The sequence below is a fragment of the Pithys albifrons genome, chromosome 5 (assembly GCF_047495875.1).
Source record: "Pithys albifrons albifrons isolate INPA30051 chromosome 5, PitAlb_v1, whole genome shotgun sequence".
NCBI lineage: Eukaryota > Metazoa > Chordata > Aves > Passeriformes > Thamnophilidae > Pithys > Pithys albifrons.
Window position 1 is genome coordinate 1,334,479 of NC_092462.1, and position 25,175 is coordinate 1,359,653.

General features: G+C 48.4%; 3 protein-coding genes across 3 annotated transcripts in view; all 3 read right to left on the reverse strand.

The window, feature by feature from the left end:
- Positions 1-12,637, reverse strand: DCK (deoxycytidine kinase). The gene is made up of 8 exons (XM_071555049.1): positions 12,610-12,637; positions 12,036-12,131; positions 10,017-10,135; positions 8,872-9,065; positions 5,347-5,494; positions 4,328-4,443; positions 3,932-4,031; positions 1-1,232 (listed from the first exon to the last, which is right to left on the reverse strand). Exons 2-8 carry the CDS (start codon positions 12,106-12,108, stop codon positions 1,206-1,208), a joined length of 777 nt encoding a protein of 258 aa, XP_071411150.1. The 5' UTR covers positions 12,109-12,131; positions 12,610-12,637; the 3' UTR covers positions 1-1,205.
- LOC139672157 (octapeptide-repeat protein T2-like) lies at positions 12,126-13,779 on the reverse strand. The gene is made up of 4 exons (XM_071555737.1): positions 13,758-13,779; positions 13,203-13,273; positions 12,185-12,757; positions 12,126-12,131 (listed from the first exon to the last, which is right to left on the reverse strand). Exons 1-4 carry the CDS (start codon positions 13,777-13,779, stop codon positions 12,126-12,128), a joined length of 672 nt encoding a protein of 223 aa, XP_071411838.1.
- Positions 13,494-25,175, reverse strand: part of MOB1B (MOB kinase activator 1B) — a 27,007-nt gene continuing 15,325 nt past the window's right edge. Inside the window, exons 2-6 of the mRNA XM_071555327.1 lie at positions 23,408-23,574; positions 20,296-20,389; positions 18,889-19,022; positions 17,220-17,383; positions 13,494-16,946 (exon numbers count right to left, since the gene is read on the reverse strand). Of these exons, the coding sequence (XP_071411428.1) occupies positions 16,869-16,946; positions 17,220-17,383; positions 18,889-19,022; positions 20,296-20,389; positions 23,408-23,574 (637 nt within the window). The 3' untranslated portion in view covers positions 13,494-16,868. The remainder of the gene's footprint in view (positions 16,947-17,219; positions 17,384-18,888; positions 19,023-20,295; positions 20,390-23,407; positions 23,575-25,175) is intronic.

Consider the following 25,175-nt stretch of genomic DNA (forward strand, 5'->3'; position numbering starts at 1 on the left):
CCAACCACTTTTATTTTCCAGCCAAGGGGTTAGAGAATGGCAGCACAACTCCAGGCACAGAGGAAGAAATCTCATCCCCAACAAGCAGGCAACAGAGGCACCAAGGTAGACAATAAAGTCCTCACAATAAAATATTCCCTTCAAAAGCCAACTGTGCACTCAGAAATGTTCAAAGCACAAAAAGCAGCTCATAAAACCCAACACTCAAGATGTGCACCCTGAAAAGTGTCTGTCAGTCAATACAAGAAACTCCACACAGCTCTGCCCTTCTGACTTGAAGCAGGTGAGACAGCACAGGCCACTTCAAACAGTGCAGGATCTGGGAGAAGCCCCCAGAGGGCCCAGGGAACTCAGGGAGCAGCTGGAACAAAGGCAGGAAGGCACCTCTGACATCCCAAATGTGATCATGGGATGTTTCTAAACACATCACTCACAGGTGGAGGCCATTTGGAAAACCTTCTTGCTATTGCAGTACCCAGCAAGCAAACACTCCTCCCCAGGAGGAGAGGACTTACCAACAACAAAACCAGCTGTTTTAATAAAAGTTTAAAAAGAAAAGGGGAAAAAAACCCCAAAACATCCTAGAGAACAGAGAGCCTCTGAATATCCTAGTTTGCAGTGCATAATGAAAACAAATACCAAATCTCACTTGACAGCTGCAGAATTTCAGCTCTTTGCATTTAATCAAAGAACTTCATGTACCAAAATCATCAGGTGACATTTTTTTGTACCTTAAAATAGAAAAATTCCAGATTATGTTAAAATTCCCTTAGCAGCAAAAATGGTTTTCTTCTTTTTCATTCCTCAGAACAACAAGACATCCATTTCAAATCAATGCCACTTAAAAACACTGAAGAGATCTAAAAAACTACAACCTTGTGATAAATTAAATAGCAACTGGATACAAAATTCATTTAAAAAATCTGTGAAAGACCCCAGAACTCTGATTAAAAACTGGTGCAATATTTGGGAACACTCAGCATCCTTGTCTCTTCAGAATTTGTGTGTGCTACTGAACACAACCCTGAACAGACATACTGATTTATTTAACAATTTCCCTGTTGACAAAGTTTATTTGTTCCCACAATCAGATCACCAGGACTGAGTCCTGCCTCTCCAGAGGCCTCCTATAAAAGCAGAAGCTGCACTTGAGGCTTTGATCACACAGATGTTTGGAAGGGTTTGACTCTGCACTTCCAAGAGGGTTATAAGGTGCTCAAAAATTCTTTGACCTGCAAGAGGAAACAAATATTGTCAATCACACCAAGTGTTTATCGACAGAAATGGACAGCAACTCTACTGACCTCTCTGCTGCTTTACCACAACCTAAAGAAACAGGGAAGGAGAACCTCAGGCTTGGGCCTGCCATTACCTGTCCAAGGACATTTCCAGATGTGGCACCTGCACTTTGGCAGCTGCAGGGAGAGTCACACTGGAATGATGCTGTCCTGTGGTGCTGAAGTGCAGCCCTCAGTCACAGAGCAGTTATTTCAGAAGCAGGTGGAACCCAAACCCAGCAGGACAAAGGCCACCCCAGTGAGCTGTCATTTGAAACCACTGAGTCACACCCAGGACACCACTGGGATTTAATGCCAGTGAACAACCCAGTGCAGCAGGATGTGCCCTGGAATGAGGCTGGCAAAGTGGCACGGGAAAGGGAGGAGGGAGACAGAAGTGCAAAGATTTCTAGTCTTAACTGTATTAATTAAAAGTTATTAGCTGTAAGTGCTTCCAGACAATCAGAGCCTTATGTCCCCCACACTGTCTGTTGACTAACAGACAGCCCACAGGTTGGAAGAGTTCTGACCTCTAATATGAAGCCACACTTAGCCAGAAAAGAACTTTCCCCACAACAGCTCCTGAAATAACATTTATTAATACAAATATATGGCAGTTATTGTGGGTTCTGCTTTGCTGGTGAGAACCTTCAGCTGCAAGATTGTATTTAATTGATAATAAAAGAGCCCAAAAGAAACCAGCACAAAACACATTTTACAAACACACTAAACTCAAGTTACAGCACAGCAATGTATCCCATTTTCCCAACAGACAGAAACCAGCAACAAAGAACTACTAACTAAAAGCACAGCCACCTAAAACACTTATCCAGACACTCTCAATAACACAGGACAATAAAATGTCTTGCACACCACTCTCTGTAGCACAAAACAAAAAGAAAGAGCAGAGCTGCTTTTTATCAACAAAAAAAAGAAACTACACCTTGAAAGTGAAGCAAGTTACTATAGAGCAAAACAGAGCTGGTCTTGTAAGAATAGCAAAAAGCAATAACCAATATAAAGTAGCAAAGTGTGAAGCAAGTTACTGTTATTAGTATTATGGTAGCAAAACACAGTTAGTAAAGGAAATGATTATAAAGTAAGAATCAAAGTGAGAAAGGAAGAAAGTAAAGTTAAGAAAGTCAAGTTAGAAACAATAGAAAGCACACGGTCTCCTCATCCCTACATTGTTCCAAGAGGAGCTGCAGCAGTTCCCCTCACAGATTTCCCTCTTCTCTGCTGGAGTTTAAACTCCAAACACTTTTTATACCTTTTTGTTCATCCATGTGGTTTGTGTGGCCAAGTCAGTCTATAGGGAGGGTGATGGGGATGCCCTGAGGTGAGGAGGCCCTTGAAGATATCGCAAAGAAGGCCGTGCTGTGTCTTATCACTCCATCTTTGTTAATCTTATCAGTTTGAAAGCCCTTTATCCTCTGCTTGGAGCGTCTCTCCAGGGGGGCTGAGGCATCTCCCTCAACTCATCAGGCCTTATCAGGGCCACCACCCTACACAAAGAAATACTAAAGCAATACCTACCAACACCACAGCACTTGGAAAACAATCCTGCAGCTCAGTGCCAGGCTCACAACCCCTGCCTTCCAGTGCCAGGAGCATCCCAGCAAACAGCCTGAACTGGGAGCATCCTCCTCTCTGTCCCCTCAAACCAGGCAAGGAAGGGAACTGAAGGTCACAGTGTTACTCTTTTGGCAGAGGCTCCTACACAGAGCCCATCTGTAAACGTTTTGTCCAAATTCTTGATGTGAAATGGAAACAGATCTTGGACCACCCTTCCCTTCCCAGGTCAGGCCTTAAGGAGGTGGGGAAAAAAAAAAGAGGTCAAATTCCTTCCTGTAAAGAAGGGGACAAGTAACTGTGCCAAGAGTGTAACTTGAAAGGCATCACCAGCAAGGCACTCTCTACTTTACAGAGCAGCACCAGCAACCCCACATGGAGAACCTTGTCTGGATTTACACAGCAGGCAGTTCTGGGATGAGTGTTGTGCCAGAGGCAAGAAGGAAGCACAAAGGGGTCTGGGTTCCTGTGGGACAGCAGCTCAGACTAAAACCCAAAGCACAGCCTCATCAAGTGTAGCAGGTCTGGGCCCCCCCTTAGGAAAGGCCAAAAAAGGGGCCACCACAGGGCTTGGGCTGTTCCCAGATAACCTGACAGCAACCCTGGAATCAACTCCCAGATCTCTGTTTGGTTCCCCAAGCCTTGTCTCATCTCGTGCAGGTGGGATGCACGTGCCCTCCACAGCTGCCATGTCCAGTCATCCCATCCATTAACCAGCCCAGCCACAAAGACTGGTTTTAATGAGGTGAACAGTTCCACTTGTGGGTGGATCAACAGAGATCAAAGGACCAAACTGCTTTTCTCATGAGGTAACAGTTCATTTCCACAGAGCAGAAAAACGTGCCCTGCTGAGGTCTGGAAGTCATTGCAACCACCCAGATAAAAGTCAAGTTGTCCTCACTTCAATCCCATGGGGATTTAAATACCAAACACCTGAACAGTTAAATGTGGAAGGTTTGGTCTAGATTTAAGACTGTTCCTTACCTGCATGTAACTTAAACATTTTAGATGGATTATTAGACAGCAAAGTGTCATTTTAGAACAACTTAAACCATCACTTTGTTGCACTGGTGATATTTTACCTTCTCAATCATGTGGTCATATCTGTCCTTTTTGCCTCTCAAGTCTTCATTAACATCTAGAGTCAAAATTGGGATTTCCTGTAGATAGTCAAAGTCTGTTCTGTGTTGGGAGAGGAACAAAGCAAACATGAGTAGCTGCAAATAAAGAGGGCACCATCTCAATCCCTGCCAGCACTTCCTTTGCTGAGACATGCACAAAAGAACTGCAACCATAAGTTACAGCCAGGAATTCTGAACTCACAGCATGGCCCCTGGGATATATTAGCACTGATAAAAACATTACAGAAATACTCCTGGAGTTTAGTTTTATGCATCATAAGAAAAGCTGGGAAAAGCATTATGGAAGAGCCTTACAAAGCTTCATCCATCCTGAAGGACCCACTCAACAAACCCTACCTCAGTGTCCTGTGCTGGAGCCAACTTTCGTGTTTGTAGTGAAGCTTCTCCAGATACTCCACAGGGATTTCTTGTTCCTCATCTCTTCCACGCAAGTAAATCCTGTCCAAGCATTTCTAAAGGCAAAAGATATTAAAGAAAAATAAATCAATTGGTGTATTGCACACCAACAGCACAGAAATATCCCTTTGGCATTTCAAAGTCTCTTTCTGGCTCTTAGGAACTGTTTACCAATGTAGTAAATCATTTGTTACCATCCCAAGCACATCCAAAGCACCAACAACAAGTCAAACCATTTAAGTGTCACACTCTGTAATTTAAATCTATGTTCTTTTCTCAAACAGAAAAGAAAAGCCCTCGGAGTTGCTCCAGTGTGTTACATTCTGCAGTTGTTTACAACCACAACAAAACTGGAAGCAAGGAAATAGGAAAGTGATCTGGAAGTTAATTAGAGCTCTTCTAAACTCACATTTTCTGTTGTTTGTGCAGGTTTCATACTCAACAGAGAGATTCATTGTGCTGTTCTCTCCCTCTAAACAGATGTGAGATGCCCAGTGATCAAAGCATGGCCATAAGGCCTCACACACAGGAGGTGATTCCACCTGGCTCAGCTCCATCACCCCAGGTGTTGGGGCTTCAGACTCCACCCCCAAACCAGCTGTGACATTGCTATAAATTGTTGTCTTTTCCCTGTACAACAGCTAATCCTACAGCTATTTTGTACTTTCCTCAGGTTGCTTGGTGTCCTGGGTTTAAATTCCAGAGGGATTTTCTTGTTTGCTGTTGCCATGTATTCTTTTCTTTGTAATTAGAAATTATCATGAAGGTTGACTTTAAAATACACACTCGGTGCTTGAAAGAACTATTTTTTTAAAGTATTTCCAGAGTGTCTTAGTCCCAGCTCAAGTATTACAGTGTTCAGGGGGCCCTTGCAGCCTGAGCTGGGCTCTAATCTTGAGGGGCAGGGCCCAGAACATGGACACTTGTTCTCTGTGCAGTCACACATTTGCATCCCTCACCTCAGGAGTGGCTCTGAGATAAATGATCCCATCCAGTGCCAGCCTTGAACCAAACTGCTTATTTATCCAGTCATGCCAGTCTTGGTAAATAGTCCATTCAGTCTCATTCATGCAATCAGACTCATATAAATTAGCTGCAAAGATGTACCTGTGAACACAAAGCAGGGATGGAAACAAAAACTGGCTTGGGCACAGCAATCTGTGCTTTGCCTGAAGTAACCAGAGAAGGAGCTGAGTAGTAATTCTGAACCTGAGATCAGCTCAGTTGGTTCAAACTTGGCTGTAACAATGCCAAGGTCATGGGTTCAATCTCCTGTGTGGGCCACTGACTGAAGAGTTGGACTCGATGGTCCTTGTGGGTCCTTCCAACTCAGAATAGTCTGGGATCTGTCTGTGATCTGTGAAGCACCTCTGATGTACACCTGGAGTGGAATTAAACAGCTGGTATCCTCCTCCTGGAGCTGTGTCCACAAGGACCAGGAAGATTTGCAGCTTGGGTGTCCAGGAATGAGCCACAAACCACAACTGGTTTGTACACTGGGTCGTTCATTTACAATGTATTAGAACACTGGGAATTCCTAAGGACTATGGGGTGGGATTCAGGGATCAAATCCCAGCTGCTGAGCCCAGAAATGCAGGATAGGGCATTTATTTATGTATTTCCTATTGGCCAGAAACTAAACCACAGGAAGTTCCACCTCAACATGAGGAAGAACTTCTTTCCACAGAGGGTGGCACAGACTGCCCAGGGAGGGTGTGGAGTCCCTGTCCCTGGAGGTGTTTAAGGAAAGACCAGACGTGGCACTCAGGGTGCTGTTGGGGCACAGGTTGTGTTGGAGTTCATACATTTTCAGGCTGGCAAACCAAAGACAAATCTGCAGGTGCCACCTTCTAAAATAAGAATGGAATTAGTCTCGAGACCTTGAGCTGGTGCAGAAGCAAGAAAGGAAGCCTGCAGAAGAACAGACCTTAAGAACTCTTTTTGTAAAGTTAAAATAAGTTGCATAAGGACTGTTTAGATCAACAATTCTGTGAAATATACATTACTTAATAATTAGCTATACCTGTGTGATGATAGATAGTTTGCATGGTGTGTGTAGGGTCTGGAGTTGCATGTAACTGTGTGGAAATATAGTCCTGTGGAAAGCTCTTCTTGTAGTTAGTATATCCCTGCACAGAAGTGGATAAAAAGCCTTAATGTAAACATAGTTAAGCTCTTCTGCCCTTGTTTCACAGAATCCCAGACTGTTCTGAGCTGGAAGGACCCACAAGGATCATCCAGTCCAACTCTTCAGTCACTGACCCACACAGGGGATTGAACCCATGACCCTGGCATTGTTACAACCAAGTTTGAACCAACTGAGCTCATCTCAGGGTCAATGTAACTATCCTAGAACAAAGAGGACCATGAAATAAACCACCAGAAAAACCCATAGAACTGGATGCAGTCAAGTGATTTATTTAACAATAGAGGTAGGAGCCTCTGAAAGCCTTATTGAAGGCACACTGTAACTGCATCTGGAGTTCAGGCTTTGTGACAGGTTGGACTTGATAATCTCAGAGGTCTTTTCCAAGCTAATTGATTCTGTGACTGTCTCCCTCTATGCAGATTTTCCAAACCCACACAGACACACTCCTGTGTCACCTGCTCTGGGTGCCCCTGCCTTGGCAGGGGAGCTGGACAGGGTGACCCCCAGAGGTCCCTTCCCTGCCCAGTTATCCTGTGATTTCCCTTGGGAATCATAGAAACACAGAATGGATTGGGTTGGAAAAGACCTCCAAGATCATCAAGTCCAAACCTTGGTCCAACTCCAGTCCCTTTACCAGATCATGGCACTCAGTGCCACGGCCAAGCTCAGCTGAAAAACCTCCAGGGATGGGGAATCCACCCCCTCTCTGGGCAGCCCATTCCAATCCCTGAGCACTCTCTCTGCAAACAATTTTTTTTCCCCTGGCAGAGCTTGAGCCCATCGTGCCCCCTTGTCCTATTGCTGAGTGCCTGGGAGAAGAGACCAACCCCCACCTGGCCAAACTTCCCTTCAGGGAGTTCCAGACAGTGCTGAGGTCACCTCTGAGCCTCCTCTTCTCCAGGCTAAACACCCCCAGCTCCCTCAGCCTCTCCCCACAGCACTTGTGCTCCAGTCCCTTCTCCAGACTCGTTGCTCTTCTCTCCTCAGTTGGGTTGGAAGAGACCTCTGAGATCATCAAGTCCAACCCTTGATCCAACCCCACTGTGATCACCAGCCCAGGGCACAGAGTGCCCTGGGCTGGTGATCACAGTGGGGTTGGATCAAGAGATTTTGGATTCTCTGGCCCTGGAGGTGTTTGAGAGGACACTCAGTGACACATCCAGTCCCTTCTCCAGCCTCGTTGCTCTTCTCTGGCCCCGCTCCAGCCCCTCAATCTCTTGCCTGAACTGAGGGGCCCAGAACTGAACACAACACTCAAGGTGTGGCCTCCCCAAGGCAGAGTCCAGGGGAAGGGTCACTGCCCTGGGCCTGCTGGCCACGCTAGTTTGGATCCAGGACAGGATCCCCTTGGCCTTCTTGGCCACCTGGGCACACTGTTGGCTCCTGTTGAGCTTCCTGTCCCTCAGTCCCCCCAGGTCCCTCTGCCTGGCTGCTCTCCAGCCACTCTGTGCCCAGCCTGGAGCGCTGCAGGGGGTTGTTGTGGCCAAAGGGCAGGACCTGCACTTGGCCTTGTTGAACTTCATCCCATTGGAATCAGCCCATCTCTCAAGTCTATCCAGATCCCTCTGCAGAGCCCTCCTGCCTTCCAGCAGGTCAGCACTCCCTCCCAGCTTGGTGTCATCAGCAAATTTGCTGATGATGGACTCAATCCCCTCATCTAAATCATCAATAAAGATGTTAAACAGGACTGGACCCAACACAGACCCCTGGGGAACACCACTGGTGACCAGTTGGACACAGCCTCGTTCACCAGCACTCTCTGGGCCCGACCCTCCAGCCAGCTCCTGACCCAGCAGAGGGTCCACCTGTCCAGGCCATGGGCTACCAGCTTTTCCAGGAGTATATTATGGGAGACAGTGACAAAGGCCTTGCTGAAGTCTAAATAAACACATCCACAGCCTTCCCCTCATCCACCAGGTGGGTCACCTGATCGTAGAAAGAGATCAGGTTGGTCAGACAGGACCTGCCCCTCCTAAACCCCTGCTGGCTGGGTCTAATCCCTTGTCCATCCTGAAGGTGCTGTGTGATTGCACTCAGGATGAACTGCTCCATAACCCTGCCAGGCACCGAGGTCAGGCTGACAGGCTTGGAGTTGCCAGGGTCAGCCTTGCAGCCCTTTTTGTGGATTGGGGTGACATTCCCCAACTTCCAGTCCTCTGGGACCTCCCCAGAGAGCCAGGACTGGTGGAAGATGATGGAGGGAAGCTGAGCCTGTTATTGGGCAGTTGGCAGTTTGCCCCTGCCTTGGGTGACCCCCAGAGGTCCCCTCCCCGCCCAGCTGTGCTGTGATGCCCCGATTTCCCTCGGGAGGGCCGTGCTGGCCAGCCCCGCCCACCTGTCGCTGTAGACGGAGCGCTCGAAGAAGAAGACGGGGCTCTGCGCGTGCTGCAGTTTGCCCTGCAGGGCGCCGAGCTGGGCGCGGATGCGGCTCAGGCAGGCGTACGTCTGGAAGGTGAAGGCCCACCTCTCTGGCCTCTCATACAGCAGCCTCAGCACGTTGCCCCCGCTCTCCTGGGACGTGGTCAGCTCCTGCAGCCAAGGGGGAAGCGAGCACAGGGCTGTCTAACTCGGGACAAAGGCAGCCGAGGAGTCAGGAGCAACACGTCGCCCTTAAGGTTACACTGATTTAACCAAAACACACTCTGCTTTTGCCAGGTCTAAAGAAAGACCTGCAGTCCCTCAAAAGCCATTTGCAGAGCAGACTTTGGCCACCAGGCTGCCAGTGGAGTCACAGGTGGATAGGAATAAAAACCACCACTATCAGCTGTTGCAGCCTCTAATTCAGGCAGGTCCAAAGGACCACCTTACAGGTTTCATTTTCACCTTAAAGGACATGTTTCCAGCCTCAGCCAACTGGAGTCAGACCACCACACCTGAGGTGGGGTCACATGAGGTCATATATACCTGTGTTTTTGAATAAACCAGGGATTTGCTTGAACATCACATTGGTGTGTGCAGTCTCACTAGGACCTGGTTTGCAACAATCAGCCATTCAGCAGTGGCTCACTATTTCCTGGACATTTCAGAGGACACCTTCCAACAGCAGGAACAACTCTCTGCACTCACCTTGTTAGTTCACAGTGGCTGCAAGTAACTCTGCCTGACTTTTTCCCATTCCTTGCTTTGATACAGAAAAGAGCTTTTTCTTAAAATTTACATCCTGATGTTGAATAACATTTCACAGAATCCCAGACTATTCTGAGTTGGAAGGACCCACAAGGACCATCAAGTCCAACTCAAGTCAATGGCCCACACAGGGGATTGAACCCCTGACCTTGGCATTGTTACAACCAGGTTTGAACCAACTGAGCTCATCTCAGGGTTCTCCACAATAAATCAAACAAACTGCAAAAGAGGAACTCAAACACTTGTGAGAGGCATCAGCAGAAGTGTTGCTATCAAGTAGTTTCAAAACCACCCAGTCTGTTGGGTATTTTCTGAAATTGGAGCAACATTTGACTGGGTTTTGTTCTCTTTTACCTCACAGTCCTCTCCAGAGTTTTGCTGGACATTGCACCATCTAGCTACAGGCTCGGGAACCACTTCCCACTCCTCACTGGCTTGTTTCAGAATATTCACAAAGGTGGATTTCCCTGCAGCTGTAAGAAGACAATTCAGGAAGAATGTCAGTGAGAAATCACTCACACTGGAGTTATTTAACTGCTGCACAAGCCCCCACAAACGAGTCTCCCACTCCCAAAGTACTTTGGCCTTGAAGGACAGCCCATCATATTCCACTGATCAGCAGTTAATGGAGCCAGAGGGTTGTTCTCTCTCTGCATTTACACGGGTTTGGACACCGCTCTCAGCTGCCTGCTGGGATTTTGGGGTGATCCCTGAGGGACCCTTCCAGCTCTGGGGAGATTCTGGGAGTTTCACACCCCAACCAGGAAAAGCACAGGGAAAAAACTTCAACGCCAAAAGGGTGAATGAGTCGGAAACTGAAAACATAAACATTTTATGGGTTTTTTTCTTCTTAGTTTCATACAATTCTCACGGCACCAGAGTGTTCTCTGATGTTATGAACTGGCTTGTTTGTGCCTCCTGACCTGATTAAAAGCCTTTCCCGTGGAGAAAGGGGCAGGAAAACCCTCTGGAAGCATCCCCGGTGCCCCCAGGGATGGAGGGAGGAATGAGGGACCCACAGGGCTGTGCCACCCCCCAACCAGACCCAAACCCACCCTTCCCCATGATTCAGGGACCCCTCAGGAAACAGGATTTTATCCCTTCTCCATAAAATCATAATGGTCTTTACTACTTTTTAATCAGAACTGTATTAACTTTGGATTTTATATTAATTTTGATGTCAGCTTGTACCTTAGTTTTTCAGTGATCTTAACCATGCAGAGCTTTAGACAAAGAGGAATTTAATCCTGTAAGCTGAACTTTAAGAAATAAACCAAAACCTTGTTTAGATTAAAAGCTAAACTGTAAGAAATAAATCAGAAAACCTGTCCAGGTCGAGGCTTGAAGCTGTAACATTGTTTAGTTAAAAGGAAAAATGAAGCTGCAGAGATTAGAGCAGCCCATGAGATCTGTTAGAAGTCACCCAAAATATCCTGCTTAATTTGGGGAGAGTTTTCACTTGTAACTAAGTATATAAACCTGGAAACACAAAAGTCTGGTTGGACATGTCTGTGGTGGAATTAACCCCCTGTTCCCAGTGCTGAATAAAAGGAAGAGTTTTGTTCTCTTGGATTTGATTGTTTCTTAACTCACCCATCCCACCCCTTGCCGAGAGGAGAATTAAAGGGGTTTTATTTCCAGCCAAGCAGAGTAACAAACATTATTACCAGAGAAATCAGGTGGCAGAGAAACTACGTAAAGGACCCCATTAGGCCTCCACCCAGAGACAAGATATGTCGGATTAGGGAAATGAACGTGTGTGATAACACACCTATGTGAGTCTGAGGGGAAAAGTGCAAACCTGAGGAAGCCTCACAGCCTTTATTATCCCCAGCACCACCGAAGCCCCTGCCCGCAATGACAGTGAGGAGCCAGCCCACACGGGGAGTGGAATAATAGAATGGGTTGGGTTGGAAAAGCCCTCCCAGATCATCGAGTCCAACCCTTGGTCCAACTCCAGTCCCTTTACCAGATCATGGCACTCAGTGCCACGGCCAAGCTCAGCTTAAAACCTCCAGGGATGGGGAATCCACCCCCTCTCTGGGCAGCCCATTCCAATCCCTGAGCACTCTCTCTGCAAAGAATTTCTTTCTGCTCTCCAACTTCAGTTTCCCCTGGCAGAGCTTGAGCCCATCGTGCCCCCTTGTCCTGTTGCTGAGTGCCTGGGAGAAGAGACCAGCCCCCAAATGCGTATAAATAAGAGCCTTGCACCCTAAAGCCCCCCCGCCCCGCCTCACGGTGGGTGGGTGCACCCAGCACATATCACTTGCCGTCTTAACTGGTTGTTTTGGGGGGGGTTTTGTCTTTCTTTTTTTTTACAACGCGATATTTCCCCTCCCCGCGGAGGCGGCACCCGGTCGGCTTTATACTCACCGATGTTGCCTTCCACGGCGACCTTCCTGATGCGGCGGCCGGCGGGGCAGGTTCTCTTGGGCGGAGCGGCCATGGCGGCCTGAGGGGGCCTCACACCTGAGGGGAGGAGAGGGGGCGGTTAGTGGCGCGAGACGCAAGCGCTCTCGAACCTTCCTTCCCGCGCGCCCGTCCCTTTCCTGCGCGCTCTCGTCCCTTTCCCGCGCGCTCTCGCCCCTGCCTTCCCGCGCGCTCTCGCCCCTGCCTTCCCGCGCGCTCTCGCCCCTGCCTTCCCGCGCGCTCTCGTCCCTGCCTTCCCGCGCGCTCTCGTCCCTGCCTTCCCGCGCGCTCTCGTCCCTGCCTTCCCGCGCGCTCTCGTCCCTGCCTTCCCGCGCCCTCTCGTCCCTGCCTTCCCCGCGCGCCCGTTCCTTTCCCGCGCGCGCCCGTCCCTTTCCCGCGCACTCTCGTCCCTGCCTTCCCGCGCGCCCGTCCCTTTCCCGCGCCCTCTCGTCCCTGCCTTCCCCGCGCGCCCGTTCCTTTCCCGCGCGCGCCCGTCCCTTTCCCGCGCACTCTCGTCCCTGCCTTCCCGCGCGCGCACCCGTCCTTTCCCCCCCTTCGAATTTGGCGCGCTCCGCCCGCCCGCCGGTGACGTCACTGCCGCGCACGCGCAGCCGCCGTTCGCGGTCCCGCCCGCCCCGCCCCCCGCTATTCCCGAGATTGGGATAATAACGGGAAGGAATCGTTCCCTGTAAGGGGTGGGCAGGCCCTGGCACACACAGGGTTGCCCAGAGAAAGCTGTGGCTGCCCCATCATCCCTGGAAGTGTCCAAAGCCAGGCTGGATGCAGCTCTGAGCAACCTGGAATAATAGTGGAAATTGTCCCTGCCCATGGAATGGGATGATGAGCTTTTTAAAGGACCCTTCCAGCCTGTGGGCCTGAAATTCTGTGAAAACCCCAAAACCCCCCAAAACAGCCTCCAAAGTGCATGTTTCCCAAAGCACCATCCCAACGCAAGGCCACCTTGGTTCCTGGAGGAAGGAGTTCAACAGGGAACAGCCCCAAGATCCATGGAAGGATGACTGTAGGATTCCAATGGAAGGGGCACAGGCAGTGAGGCAGCCACAACCCAGGAGTTCTGAAAAGGGGAAATCCATGTTTTCCAGCAGCTTTCCACAAAAAGAGAGGACTTACCAGGGGAAGGAGCAGGTCTGGACAGGCGGGTGGGAAACCTGGAGCGCTGCAGCTGCCACGGCCACGGGAGGCTTGGAGGAGAAGGGAAAGCCAAAAAACCCCACAAAAAAGGCACCTGTGCACAGGGCAGGGCCGAGGGCAGAGTCTGCACCCCGAGTGTGACGTTGGTGACCCGAGGACACACCTGGGTGTGTCACAGTCAGGTGTTCACAACACACGGGAGGGGAAAAATCCATTTACAGACCGGAGATCATTTAGAAACAAGTCACAAGAAGGAAATAAAGGCAGTCGTGGTCAAACATAGCTATTTATTTTCTCTTATAAACAGCTTTCAGTTTCTTATTGAAAAAAAAACCCCTAAGATTTAAATATTTTGCCCCATCACATACAACCATCTGTATACATTATTTACAACTCTCAAATAAACACGGTGCGGGTTTCAGACATTCAGCTCCTTTTTTTTTTCCTTTTTTTTAATCAAAAGCTGTTTTCATTTAAAACTAAAGTCTCCATCAGTGACTACAAACTGAAGCAGTATTGGCACAGTTAGCTCACAGTAAGGGTTCTCTCCTTGCATGTTTCACTTTACACTGTGTTTTCTCCCATAGATTTTAGGATCCTAAAGGAGGAGGAAAGGTCTGTGTCGCTTTGGGAATATGCCTTTGTTTTGCCTTCAAAAATGGCCTTTTACTGAAACCTCATTAATTTTTATTGCATCCTTCTCTCTCTTTCCCTGCACACCAAGGTGATGTGCCTCTACACAACACTCCCACAGCATTCCCAAGCAGTCAAACAGCCATGAAAATAAAGTGTTCCCTCCACGACACGGCTCGGAAAAATGTCCCAAGTTGCAAACGTACAAAAATAATGAGTATAGTTTAGTGGCTATAAAAAATTAATCTCCCCTAAAAATACATTACTCTATGAACAATTTAGGGAATGGGTTTCTTCCCACAAAACAAAACAAAAAAAATAACAATGTCATTGGATATTTTCCTAGGCTGCAAACTGAACCTGGCAAGGGGAAACTGTAAGAGAAGCAGGGAAATAAGGAGGTTTAACACTGAAAACCACCCACGTTAGTCTCATGTTAAAAGAGAAGATATCCAGGGAAAGACAACAGGCATCCATGGAACTGCCAGTGGTCTTGGGAGTGCAGGTTGGAAAAGAGACAACTGCCATCAGCAGGGAAGGAAATGACATTCGGTGCAAAAGGGAATACTTTAGTGGAGGGGGAAAAAAACCAAGGAATCTCTGTGTGTGCTGCAGCTTCTTAAATAATCCAACTAAAAGGGGGGTTCTGTACAGTCTCTGCACTCTGGCAGGGGGGACAGGGCAGCAAGGGAAGAACAACTATCCCAAAAGGAGGTGTTGATAGTAAAACTGAGTCTGGTGATCCAGGAGAGGGGGAGCAGAGGCAGGAACAGAAAGGAACAATCTGAGAGGTGAGTCGAGTCCATAGCAGCAAATAGGTGTCCTTACCTGTTCACTGAGGGCCAGGGACACTGGGACAGGGGCCAGGTCCTAAGGACTGAGTAAGGACAGTGCTCCTCAGTATCTCCAAGGAGAAGCAGAAGTTCAAAGCTCTACATTGCATAGTAAGCAGGAAAAGAAACTGGCTACTTGCAGCCAGGCCTTGGAACCTGTTCTCTGCCCTCAGCTCCCTGCTCCAGCACCACGGGCTCCTTTCCCCTTGCAGGGTTAGCCTGTATCCTGCATCCCTGCCTGGGGGGCTCGGGCACATCCCGGCCCACCCACCTGGGCACGGCTGAGCTCCAGGGCTTGGCCCTTCACCCTGCCCAGCCCCAGGCAGCTGCCCCCTCCAGGCACCACCCACACCCCTCACAGGGTGGGATGGAGCCACAAACCACCCCAAAGTGTGGGATTTCTGCCCTGGCAGCACCGCCTGGTTTCACCCCACCGGCACTTCCCACTCCCAGTGCCCACAGAGCTGGAAGTTCCTGTCTCTGAGTGCTCAGGGGCCCCTCAGAGTCCACTGGGGTCTCTCTGGGGTTTATCTGGGGGGCAAGGGGGTGTCCTCCCCTTCCCCCCCAATAAATGCACTGTTTTATAAACACATTCACCTGATCCAGAGTCCGTTTCGTGTGGCATTTCCAGGTGCCCTGACTTTGAGAGTGTGAAAACACCTCAGCTTCTGGTCCCACAGCTTTTACAAGCAAAACAAAACCACGATGAAAAGCTGCAAACAGAAACAGCACGGGGGTACCAGACCCCCAGCACTGCAAACATGCCTTCAATGGTGTCATTTTCCAGTGGGGTGTGATGTGTTCATACAGCTGTCAGGCAAACCATGATCTCCAAGCTTTTAGTACGGGCCTAGAAACTATTCAGAGACTTTCTACTGCCAGATATTAAATAGAAAAAACCTGCTACCCACCAAAGACATTTATTTACTTAGTACATTCTAATTCTGAGCGGCTGAACTGCAGCAGATGCCTCTGGATTTCTAGAACTGGCTATTAAAAGGCAAAAAACTGAGACAAGAAGAAGAACAAAACCCTCCCGGGGCAGGAGTATGCCAAAAATGTGAATTACTGCACTGGTATCTCCAAAAAAAAGCGTCACTTCTACACATTTTCCTTCTGGAACTGCTCATTTGGACTCAGCAGCAGGGATTCCATAACTCCACAGTGGTCCACAAACTTCTCTTCCCTCCAAGACAGACTTCCCACCACAGCCAGCACTGCCCACCAGAGCTCTCCCACAGAGCCTCATGTTGCTACCTTAAAAACACCTTTCCACTTAGTCATTCTCCAATCCAGGTTTTCCTTTCTACAACCCCAGGGCAGGTTGTTTTATAATGGGTATTTTCCCCTAATTGTACTTGTGCAAACTAAACCTTCATTTGGCAACTGTTGAAGGAACTTAACGAAGCTGAGGGACCCAATTGGTTCTTCCCTGGTGAAAAAATAAAAAGCAACCATGGAAAGTTCCATGGCAACAGACTTGGAAGTGCTTTCTAAGCACGAGGTCTGTGTGATTTTGACACCCCCTTCACTGCAGCGAGTGGAACTTCGCTTTTCTTCGTAAGAAATTATCTAGTTTTGAAAAATTCTATAGTCATCTCTAAAAAAATAAGACAAGCATTTGTATTAAAAGCTGGAGATCATTGATTTCAGCAAGTTATGGCTTTTTTTTTTAAATGTAAGCATATATATATTTTTTTTCTAGAACAAGTATCAGTAAGTGTCTGGGTGTTAGTACATATTTTCTGTTTCCAGCAATGTTCAGTATTGTATATGCTTTGCACCTCAGAAGTGAGTCTGCCAAGGCACTTAGAGAATGTAAGCAAGTCTTTCTGGGACTTCATGAGAATGGGCTAGCACTGACACAACACAAGAACCCATCCACCAGCACAGTCAATCCCCCAGCCAAGCACGTTCCCCTTACAAACATTCAGCACCTGCTAGAAATTCCACAATGAGTAACAATAAAATTTAAAAAAAAAAAGCTATTTACCACGTGTCACTAACAGAGAAAAGATTTCCCCTAGTAAAAGCACAGAAAGTAGATCTCAGCTGTCAATGGTAACAGCACAGGGGTTTGCTTTTGTTTTCTTTAAAAAAAAAAACAACCAAATGAACAAAAAACAAATACCACACGCTTGCTTAAAGAAACAAGTGACTCCAAGGAGTCCTCTTCCTTTTATCTGTCCTTCGAGGTGAGTTTTTCAATCAGTTCTTGAAGTGGTGCAAGTTCTCTTCTGTCAATAAGGTTGAATTCCTGCAAGGGGGATGAGGAGAAAGACACACACACAGAGTTTTGCACGTGCAGCTCAGGTGAGAGGCCTTATTCAGCCAGAATTTATTTGGCAGGGGGCTCTCCAGGTCCAGGCTCAGCCACTACAGCCTTTCCTGCCCACCAGGAAGAGCAGCACTCCCTGCCTGAAGTTATCCCTCCACTTAAAGGAAGGGACTGTAAGAAAAAGCTCTTGTTTCAGAAGGGAAGGGGAGGAGGGCAGCTTTGAGGCCAGAACACTGTTTGCAGCCTCCTTACCTGAACAAAAAATATAAAGTGCTTGAAAGAAGTGTTAAGGTGTGCCTCCTCCTGCAGCTGGATCACGGGATCAAAGTGCTGGTGGTAGATGTGAGCGTAGACTCTGAAGAGACGCTTGAGAATTGTCTTGGCCACTGACATGAAATTCTTTGGGAATGGTACGCCTGGAAATGAGGAAAGAGGTGGTTTGTTCTTCAATGCCCAGCCCCTGTCTGGGTAGTTTTGAATGCCAGGATAACCCAGCTGTTCTGTTAACTCTTGCTGTTCTGTGCCACTCGGCAATTCTGCCTGTAAATCACAGTGGGTTTGGGCTGAAGCACAAGGACAAGCTCCATCAGGTACCTGAAACCACCTCTGGCATCAGCCATGGAATATTTCACTTCTCTTGGTTACAGTGGAACCAGAAACAGGCTCTCTTCCCCTTGCTTTGTGCCCAAGGAAGAGCTCTGACCCATCCTGCTCATCCCCAACCCTCATGCAGAGGGTTTCTGCACCACCTGCCTCAGGATTCTGGCACATGATCCCTTCAGGGATTCCAGTGCAAATGACCCAGGACAGGGAAAATCAGTCCCACCAGCAGATCTGTGGCACTGCACAGGTTTTATTCAATGTGGTTAGGAACTGGCTACTGGGAGCAATCATCTCTAGAGCTGACACATCCCCAGGCTAAAGAAGGACAGCTATCAACCATCTAAAAAGACCAAACCTGTCTACCTTCTCCTCACCTACCCATTGCCCCAGCCAGCTTAGCTCTTTTGCTGCCTTTCCAAGCACTCAAAGTCCTGTCTGAAGGCTCAAGGCTCAAGCTCTGGATGCTGTAAGACCAGCCAGGACCTTACCAAGGCTGGCAGAGCCCAGCAATAATGTTTTCATACTCCTGTTTAAGCTCAGCCTGTTCACATGTACATCACATTTCCTCCTCTGGCTGCTGCAGTGCATGGGAAGTTCATATTTAGTTGGTTAGTTTGTGGCCTTTAAGTCTCTCTCTCTCTCTCTCTGAAGGCAGCCCTGTTTCTCTGCAGAAGCTTCAGAAACTATTCAAAAAATTAAAGCAATGAAGAGATCTCCCATTACTGTTCCTGAATTAGTGGCTGGTCACTGTTTTCCTCCTACTTTTTCCAAAAGAACCTTCTTCAAAACATCATTTTTCATCTTCACTTGAAAAACAAACAAAACTATTAACTTAAGATTAAAGTTAGTAGTTTCAGCTTCCTTGGAGGTAAGGCCCAGAAACTCCCCATGAGGCCCACACATCTTTTCTCTGCCAGTTTTTTCCAAAGCTCTGGCAGCTTTGGCTCCTCCAAAGCTGCCACTTTGCACCAATTCCTGGTTATAAGGGTTTGAGATCCTCTACTTCATTTCTAAAGAAACCACTCCCTGTTCAAACTGAAAAAACCCCTCAGATCTGACTGGAGGGAGTTACTAAGCAGAACTGGGACATCCTGCATTCAGAATTGTGATAGATGCTTATCAGGATTACTAGTGCAGGGCTCAGAGTTCATGCACAAGGTTATCTCAGGAGACAGGAGTGTTTACAGGGATAACCAAACCTTTCCAACCTGCCCTGTGCGTCAGTTACCAAGGAGACCTTTCAACGCTCCAACACCCGGCTCCTCCCCTCCTGCTGCAACCCAAACACTCGAGTGTTTACCTGAGTTGCTCCCTTTACCTATTTTGGAAGGAAAGAGCGTCTCATCATCCAGCTGATCCTGCACCCAGGTCATCAGGTAATCGATGTACTTGGGCGCGGAGCACTTGATGGGTTTCTTGATGTTGGTCCCGTCTGCCCAGTGGTACTCGTACCTGGGGAGGGACAGGTGGCATTCCATAAATCCAGGGAATCACTCCTGCCCAGCTGCTCCCCCTCCTCCCTCTCCCTGTGCTCCCACACCCTCCCACTGCCCTTCCCTGAAACTGCCATGATGGAAGGTGTCACTGTCCCCACTGCCCAGGGCACGGGGTTGGAACAAGATGGACTTTAAGGTCCCTTCCAAGCCAGACCAGTCTGGGATTCTGATCAAGAAAGTTTCTAGACTAAGGACACCACCAGTCAGAAACAAGTCCTCATGAAATTCAGAATGGAACAGGCATTTTGTCTGGCTTGGGGAATGCAGCTGACACCGGTCCAGACATGGGAGAAGGTGGATAATAATCTTGGAAACATAATAGCTTAAAACACCCAAATACAGTAACATGGGGGCCTGACAAGACCAGCTTTCAAGTGTTTCTATTTTAAAGGTGACACACACGGGTTTAGGCTTTGCTGTTTATGCAAAGCTTAACAGCATCTGATAAACCTGCCTTCTTGTTTTGTTTAACAAATTCAGTTTTGTCAGAACACCAGCTGGGAGAACATTTTCACCAGAAACAAACTGGATCAGGGATTGTCAAGGTGCTGCTCACAAGGGGATAAAAAGATACCATTTTTCCAACAGCAACAAATCAGAGGGTATGAAAACATTTTGAAATGGCATCTCAGAATCCATGCAAAAATCCCAGACATGCCAAATGGACCATGAAAAATCAGGATACCTCATCCCACAACACTGCCCTAACACCAAGATTCAGGTGGCATTAATGCAGGACAGTGCTGAGGTGCCAGGATCAGTCTGGAGCCAGAGCAAGACACCAAGGAGAACCCCATGCTGAAAATCTTATCCAAAAAACATCCAGCCACGAGAAAACTCCCTCCCTCCCCACCCCACCCCACAACACCCTGGGGTTATCCTGCATTTTTCAGAGGAGGGAATTCTCTTACACTAAAAACACAAGTTCATGGGTCATTTCCCTCACTAGAAAACAGCCCCTTCTGGAAGCAGAGGAGAGGTTTGCTTTTCTTTATGGTTTATTTAGGATTTCACAGTAATTCAGAAGGAAGCAGTGCCCTCCCTCAGAAATGCAGGTATGTTCCTCCTTGGAACACACTAAGCAGGAAGAAACACCAACACTGGATGTCTGTACAAAAGCACATGTAAGAATCCAAGAAGAGAAACTTAACCAGGAGGATTCTTCTCCAGATATCTGATATTTGCACAACAGCCCCAGGGGAGATTCTGGTAAGCCAGAGTGCTCTTACTTTGGGCCAGCAGACATCACAGGGCAGCTCTCCTCTGTGCAGAAGTCCGTGATGGTTCCATAGAGCATGTTGATCTGGTTGAAGAAGTCGACAGCTGAAAGGCATCAAACCCACCCATTATTAATCTGCAACACAAGATTCTTCCAGCCCACACTTCAAAGCAGGAGTCCTGGAATATTTACTGGGGGAAAAACTTAATTGGTATTGCTTTGTCAGGATTCATTATAAAGGAGAGGCAGAATGCAACCACCAACTTTCTGCAACAGCCTCCAAGAGCTGTTGAACTCTTCACTGCAGCAAAGTCAATTGGAAGAAGAGAAGGGAAAGAGAAAGCTGAGTTATTTCCTTTTGGGAAAGTCTGGTGCATTTTATGAGGATCCCAAATTCTACTGGCAAGTGTGGAATAAAAAAGATTTTCAGTGTGAACTCTCCAATTAGAGAGAGCAATTACTCATTAGGTGACAGTGACTTCCCTTGGACTTGGTATTCCAAATGCCCACCCTTTCCAAGAACATTTTTGGAGGATCCTAGACACGTTTGGATGGGAAGGATGATCTTAAGGATCACCTCATCCCACCCCTGCCATGGGCAGGGACACCTCCCACTGTCCCAGGGTGCTCCCAGCCCTGTCCAGCCTGGCCCTGGACACTCCCAGGGCTGGGGCAGCCACAGCTGCTCTGGGCACCTGTGCCAGGGCCTGCCCACCCTCCCAGGGCAGGATTCCTTCCCAACATCCCATCTAACCCTACTCTCCCTTGGTTACATGCATGGCAGTTGGATACAGAAACCATGACATAGAAAGAGCTACAGCAGCAAACAACTCCTGTCCTTAGAATACCAATTAATTATCACAAATCAGTATTTAGTCCACAACATTTCCTCATGATAAACTACCCCTGGGGGTTTTGTTCTGGAGTGCTATTGTTTAAGTTTTGTTATACACCTGGAAAAGCATTTCTCTCAGCCCAAACCTTTTTTACAGTGTTTTACAGCTGAATCACTGAAATAACACTGAAATAAAAGACCAAAATTTGGCATATCTAAACACCCCCACTGTTCTTACTGCTTTGCATTGGTGCTTTATTACTCCAAACTGCTGGAAAGGAACACTCTTCAACAACCAGCAGCAGGTTCTGCTCTGAGGAACTGTGGCCACTGCAACCAGTTTATGAAGTCGACTTTATCTGCAGGTATCTTTCAGAGAATCAACACAAAGGTTACGACAACAGCCCGGCAGGAAGTTACAGCTGCTGCTCAGCAGAAGCAGCACACGAGCCTTTGCTTCCTCAGTGCACACCAGAACTGTTAATTAAGTTTCCATTCCCTGCTCCCAGCAGAAACCACAGCCCAGAGTTTGCCTCAAGGCAGGCACGTCCAGAAACCCCACACAGGCTCTGGCAGAACCACTGACTGTGGCTAAGCCCACACTTGGAAGTCTCAAAACCCACTCTTTCCCTAAGACATCAGCTGGGCTGGAGCAAGCAGTGGAAGAGCAGAGCACGTTTGTTTTGTTTGGTAAAACCCATGGCATGAAGTCACACCTTTGACTTCCTCCTCAGAGATCTCAGGGAGCAGGAGGGGCTCTGGAGCTCCGTGGGGTGGAGGGATCCCATCAAGGAAAGGAGCACATCACCAGCTCACTATTTAATTACACTCCATAATTTTACTTGAGCTAATTCAGCACTTGGGAAGGGCAAAACTGCTGCCACCTGTGGAGTGAAGGAACCACCAGAAGGGAAGGATGCCAGCAACACAAGAAGCATCTTTGGCAATGCTTACTCATAAAAGTGGGCTGGCTTTTTCTCCAGCCAGTTTTGCAATGCAGTGTGAATAACATCTCACAAAGGATGGTGTCAGCAACTCCAGCATGTCCTGGGAGCAGCAGCAAGTGGAGCACCAGAGCACCGTGTGGCTCATTAACAACAGGAAGGCTCCAGTCAGTAGGACAAGTTTCACTTCCCAAACGTGTCAAAGAGAAGAAGAAATAGCCAGAACCACAGAAATAATTAAAGGACTTTTTTCTTGAGCATGATTTCTACTGCAGTGCACAGTCAATCCCACACCAGCACAGGAGCACAGCAAGTCTGAGAGACAACAGGGGAGGAACACCCGGACAACAGGGGAGGAACACCCGGACAACAGGGGAGGAACACCCGGACAAGAGGGGAGGAACACCCGGACAACAGGGGAGGAACACCCGGACAACAGGGGAGGAACACCCGGACAACAGGGGAGGAACACCCGGACAACAGGGGGGGGAACACCCGGACAACAGGGGGGGGAACACCCGGACAACAGGGGGGGGAACACCCGGACAACAGGGGGGGGAACACCCGGACAACAGGGGGGGAACACCCGGACAACAGGGGAGGAACACCCGGACAACAGGGGAGGAACACCCAGACAACAGGGGAGGAACACCCAGACAGGGCACAGAGCTCGTGGCAGCCAAAACTGCCCAGGCTGTGGAGCTTGATGGGATGTGGGACAGTCCATTCTTTAGGAGCAGAGGGAAAAACTCACACAGCAGGGAGGGGAAGGAGGAGGAAACACATCAGAGCAATCAGAAAACCTTAATTTGGGCACAACTGTTTGGCATGAAAGCAGAGTTTGGGCAAACAGCTTTAGAGGAAGTTCAAGTAATGACATCACACTTGCCAGAGCAAAGGCTCAAAACTTGGTAGGAACAAGGAGAAGTAACTTGATGAAAACTGCAAAGCCCATTGGAACCCTACAATCATTTAGGCTGGAAAAGGCCTCCAAGACCACCAAGTCCATCCTGCGACCAAGCAGCACTTTGTCAACCAGCCCAGAGCACTGAGTGCCACGTCCAGTCATTCCTTGAACACCTCCAGGACTGGGGACTCCACCACGTCCCTGGGCAGTTCCAGTGCCTGACAACCCTTTCCATGAAAGAAATCTTCCTGATGTCCAACCTGGCAGTTCCCTCTCCTCCTGTCCCTTGTTCCCTGGGAGCAGAGCCCGACCTCCTGTCACAGAGTTGCAGAGAGCAAGAAGGTCCTCCCTGAGCCTCCTTTTCTCCAGACACAGGAAATTGTCCTCCCAAAGTGTCAGCCCACATCCAACAAAAAACAAAAGGGCAGCAACTCACTGTTAACGGCCACCCATTCGTTTAAGTCCTCCCCCTCGGGCAGCATCACAGCCATCCGCAGGTTGCCGCTCCCCAGCGTGGCCTCGGCATGTTTGAGCAGCTCGTACTGGTGAGAGCCCTCCGGGATATTCTTCTTTGGTTTGAAGGTTTTGGAAGAGCGACTCCCACTGCAAAAGAGAGAGGAAATACTTGGAGATCTTTTGGCACAGGAAGCAAAACAGAAACAAGCAGACAAGCCCCACATAGGGACAAGACTAACATGAAATTCTTTCCCTACTCACCCATTTTCATGGGGTATTTAACAAAAATTGGGAGGCAAAAGCAGCAGGTATTTGTTTGAAATCATTTTCTTACCTATGGTTTTGTTCAAAAAACATGAACTGGCTTGGAAGAAAAGTGTAGACATCTGAATTTTAAATGATGGCAACGAGCCTGGATGGCACATGAAGCCCTAACATGTCAGAAACATGACATGCAAAATTCAATACTTGCAGAGAACTGTCAAATGAGCCAATATTTGTGAATGTTTTTGTGTATGGGCTGAGAAGAGACTCCTGTCAGACAAGGCAAACTGAACCCTGAATTCCAAGTGCAAAGACATGAAACCCAGACAGCACCATTTTCATTACAAACATCACCCAGATCTCGTTTCTTTATAGAAAATACTTGGGCAGTTTTTTACCACCTCTCTGAACAGAAGGACTGAACAGAAGTTTTTGTTAGAGGGGTGTAATGGTTCTCCCCAGCTCACCAACACAGGGGGTAAAAATACAACATCAAACACCTGGTGATGGCTCTGGGGTGTGGGAAAGGGGATATTCACAGCAACTGGAGAGCAGGACACACTGGGATCATTATCCCTCCAAGCTTGTCACTGTAAGCACAAGGAACTCAGCACAAGCTAAAGACAACCTGGAGAAAGGTTATGAAATAATCAAACCAAAAAAACATTTGGATTTTAGCAGAAAGGGTGAGCCCACTGCAGGGATGAGGGACTGGGAATCAGGCACAAGGAAAACAGGGGGAAGGAATTCCCTAAATCAGTAGATCATTCTGCCAAACTCTGGAATTCACACCCAGAGAACAAACCCTGTCACTGTGGCTGTGTGGAACACCCAGCACAGATCCCTCCCTCCCAAATCCAGCAGAGACAGCAGGGAATGGTGTCCTGGGAGAGGCAGCTCACACCCAGAGAACAAACCCTGTCACTGTGGCTGTGTGGAACACCCAGCACAGATCCCTCCCTCCCAAATCCAGCAGAGACAGCAGGGAATGGTGTCCTGGGAGAGGCAGCTCACACCCAGAGAACAAACCCTGTCACTGTGGCTGTGTGGAACACCCAGCACAGATCCCTCTCTCCCAAATCCAGCAGAGACAGCAGGGAATGGTGTCCTGGGAGAGGCAGCTCACACCCAGAGAACAAACCCTGTCACTGTGGCTGTGTGGAACACCCAGCACAGATCCCTCCCTCCCAAATCCAGCAGAGACAGCAGGGAATGGTGTCCTGGGAGAGGCAGCTCACACCCAGAGAACAAACCCTGTCACTGTGGCTGTGTGGAACACCCAGCACAGATCCCTCCCTCCCAAATTCAGCAGAGACAGCAGGGAATGGTGTCCTGGGAAAGGCAGGCAGAAGGCAAAGTCATTAGGGTCAATGCAGGCATGCCATGGAAATTGCTGCAATTGTGGCAATAAATTATCAGAATTCCAGGCATTTCTGCAGCTCCCCATATGGGGAGCCAGTTAACAGCAGGCACAGCCACACACT